Source organism: Sinocyclocheilus anshuiensis, unplaced genomic scaffold, assembly GCF_001515605.1.
Source record: "Sinocyclocheilus anshuiensis isolate Anshui unplaced genomic scaffold, SAMN03320099.WGS_v1.1 scaffold779, whole genome shotgun sequence".
NCBI classification, from domain to species: Eukaryota; Metazoa; Chordata; class Actinopteri; order Cypriniformes; family Cyprinidae; genus Sinocyclocheilus; species Sinocyclocheilus anshuiensis.
The window spans coordinates 322683-326130 of NW_015548244.1; the positions used below are offsets into that span (position 1 = coordinate 322683).

At 35.2% G+C, this 3448-nt stretch overlaps 1 protein-coding gene across 1 annotated transcript in view; it reads right to left on the minus strand.

Annotated features, from left to right (window-relative positions):
• LOC107655150 (protein phosphatase 1 regulatory subunit 12A-like) overlaps positions 1-3448 on the minus strand; it is a 33495-nt gene that overhangs the window by 4372 nt on the left and 25675 nt on the right. The window contains exons 14-21 of the mRNA XM_016442571.1: positions 3000-3090; positions 2237-2356; positions 1473-1566; positions 1300-1370; positions 1168-1221; positions 636-658; positions 486-549; positions 269-373 (exon numbers count right to left, since the gene is read on the minus strand). Of these exons, the coding sequence (XP_016298057.1) occupies positions 269-373; positions 486-549; positions 636-658; positions 1168-1221; positions 1300-1370; positions 1473-1566; positions 2237-2356; positions 3000-3090 (622 nt within the window). The remainder of the gene's footprint in view (positions 1-268; positions 374-485; positions 550-635; positions 659-1167; positions 1222-1299; positions 1371-1472; positions 1567-2236; positions 2357-2999; positions 3091-3448) is intronic.

The window sequence follows — 3448 nt, forward strand, 5'->3', positions numbered from 1 at the left end:
ATACAGTTTGTACAGTATAAAAACCATTACGCCTATGGGATGTCCCCACTTTTCACAAAAACAAACCTGTGAGTGTGCGTGCGTGTGTGAGTGAGTGTGAGCGTGAGTGCGAGTGATCGTGAGTGTGTGTGTCTGTGTGTGTGTGTGCGTGTGTGTGAGTGAGTGTGTGTGCATGTGTGTGCGTGTGAGTGTGCGTGCGTGTGAGTGCGTGTGCGGGTGAGTGTGCGAGTGAGTGTGCGAGTGCGTGAGTGAGTGAGTGTGTGTGCACCTGTGTGGCCTTTTCCAGCTCCACGCGGGTCAGTGAAATGGTTCTCTGTGTGTCTGATAACTGTGACTGCAGACGGCGGTTCTCTCTGGACATCTCCTCAAACAACTGAAACACACACACACACACACACACACACACACACACACACGGATACAGACATTAAACACACACAAACCTCCTGCTGACACAAGCAGCCGAGCCACACACCCCTGCTGACCTTCTTAAAGTCCCTGGACTCTGATCCTCTCGTGAGAATACAATCATTCAAGACCGAATCAGACCTGAGAGGAAGGAAAGACCGAGAGAGAGAATGAGGACACAGACGCTGAGATCACCAAACGTGAAAGGTCAAAGGTCAGACTCGTACCTGCTGCTCGTGTGTCTGTCTGTCTGCATGAGGAAAACACAAAATATTTCACGTCAGCAAGAAACCATTAAACACATGCAAAAACTTAACAAATGACACTAATCAGACTAAACTTATATGCAAATAATTAAATACATTACTTAATATACATTTACACATTAGTAGTATACGTCTTTAAAATAAATTGCATTATAATATATATTTGAAATATAATATAATATGAATATATTAATACATAAGGGATACTAACTAGTCTAAATTATACATAATTATCACACACACACACACACATATATATATATATATATATATGTATATAATATTAAATTTTATAATTAAAATAATTTAATAATTTAACTTATAATTGCATTAAATAATATTTAATGTAAACATATTACTATACATTTACATTTAAAATAAATATTTAAAATGTAGTAATATTATATGAATTAAATACATTTCTTTACTTTTTTCCCGTCATTAAGTCCTATCACTGTCAATCAATTCAAAAGTGCATGCTGATTGGTCAGACCTGTGGGTCCCGCCCACCGCTACTCTCCTCTCCACTGGGGTCGTTGTCATCGCTCTGAAAACACAGTAAAGGTTTAAATCCAGGCTGTATTTCTGCACTCCTGCTTCAATCACATGTCCTGGTCTTCCTCACCTCTCCTGTTTTCCCTCTCCTCCGAGCTCTGGCTCTCCTGCGCTCCCTCGCTCGCTCCTCGCTGTCTGCATCTGACACACAACGCAGAAACAGTATTACAGACAATGACACGACTAAACACATCAGTGCAGTATCATGACTTCCAGTGATAAGGGTCAAAGGTGAAAGGTCACCCTGTCTGTCAGGACGTGGAGCACCAGGAGGGTGCGTGAGTCCCAGCAAATCTGACTTCTGCAGGTTAGCGATACGAGACCGCCAGCTCAGTTCCTGCGCAAAAATAAATAAATATATTATTTACTTTACATATGTAAATAATAATTATAGTTATATTTCGTGTATGTATAAATGTTTATATAAATATACAAATAAATATATATAATTATTTATTTTGCATATAAGAAAACATTAATTATTAATAAACTATATATCATTTATTTTGTATTCATTATTATATATACAGTATATATATATATATATATATATTTATTTTATATGTACGTGTATATATATATTTACATACATGTAAATATACATATATATATTTATAATTTGTTATGATTTTTTTAATTGTGCATGTAAGTAAACATTAATTATTAATATATATATGATATATATAATATATATATATATATATTTTTTTTTTTTACACAATATATATATATATGCATATATTTACATACAAACACACAGGTGAAATGTGTTATTTGTGCTTATGGTGTAGCATAGTTTGATTAAAATAGTGATTATTGACTTTGCGAACACTGCTAATCATTGTTTCCTAGCATTCTCTTCCTCTGCTATTTTTCAGGCATTACTTCAGTCATTGTTCAGTTTTAGAAAGTACAAAAAAAAAAAAAAAGACACACTTGACCTTTAATATTTCTGACTGGTTTGCAGAACAAATGCAGATATTTGGATTAAACTCAACCTTTCTCACCCCTTCCTCTCCCTTCTTTTGCTTCCCTTCTTTCTCCTCCTCTTCTTTCTTCTTCTCCTTCCCCTTGTTTTCCGTCTTCATTGTCTTCTCCGCTTCCTGCAGGTCTGTGAGAGTAACACCCTGAAGAGCAAACACAGCGGTCACACGGAGATGTCTGGACTCCAGCTGCGCACAAATGCAAAACCACTCTACACACATGTTTGCGCCGAGTTAAAGTCAGAGTTCAGGGTTAAAGGTCATACAGCCTTAGACGGACCGCCCACTGTTTAATGCATATTCCACATAAAAATCACCCTGTTTTTCCCAGCAATTCTGAAGAAAGCACCAATAGCTGTGATATCATTGTGATAGCACTGATTTCAGATCTACCCGTCAATAAATGTTACATAAAAGCAAACCGAGTTGTGGCTGATTGATTTACTTGTCAAACAGATCAATCCTGCTCAATTTTCCACTCAAAATGGGTGTTACTTCATTATTTATATACTATTATATAATTAATTTTTAAACATTTTCAAAAAGAAATGATATAAAATACAACAAATTTTTTTTTCATAATTATGTGTTTGCCATTTTTTAAATATTTCTATTTTTTTTCAATATTTCTATTTCAGTTTTCATATAAAAAAAAATAAATTTAAGTTATTTTATTAAATATGATATATTTCAGCTTTATTAAATTAAAGAAAATGATTTTAAATAGTTTTAATTTTAAATGTAGTTAACGACAATAACGACACTGGACTGAAGAGGCCAGACTGACCTGCGTGGAGCGTCTGGACTGACGAGCATGTCTGGATCGGGCTTTTCTCTGAGCTTCTGCTTCCTCGTCACGCACTGGAGTCAGATAGGACCTACACACACACACACACACACACACACATAAACGCAAGTTTCAGCCAATGAAAACAATGAAAACACAGCTAAAACTAGCTTGTAGCTGGACCAAACTGGTGTAGATGGGTTAAACAACCAGCTGCTGGACCTTGATCAAGCTATTTAGAGCTGGTAGACCATCTTGTACCAACAATAAACTGATTATTAAATATTGTAATATAAATAAAATGTATTATTATTTTATTAGGTTGGGAAATAAAAAAAATACATTGATTAATTGCGGGTGGATGAGATAGATTATTAACGATGCAAATATTAAAGGGGTCATATGATGTTGCTAAAAAGAACATTATGTTGTGTATTTGGTGTAATGAA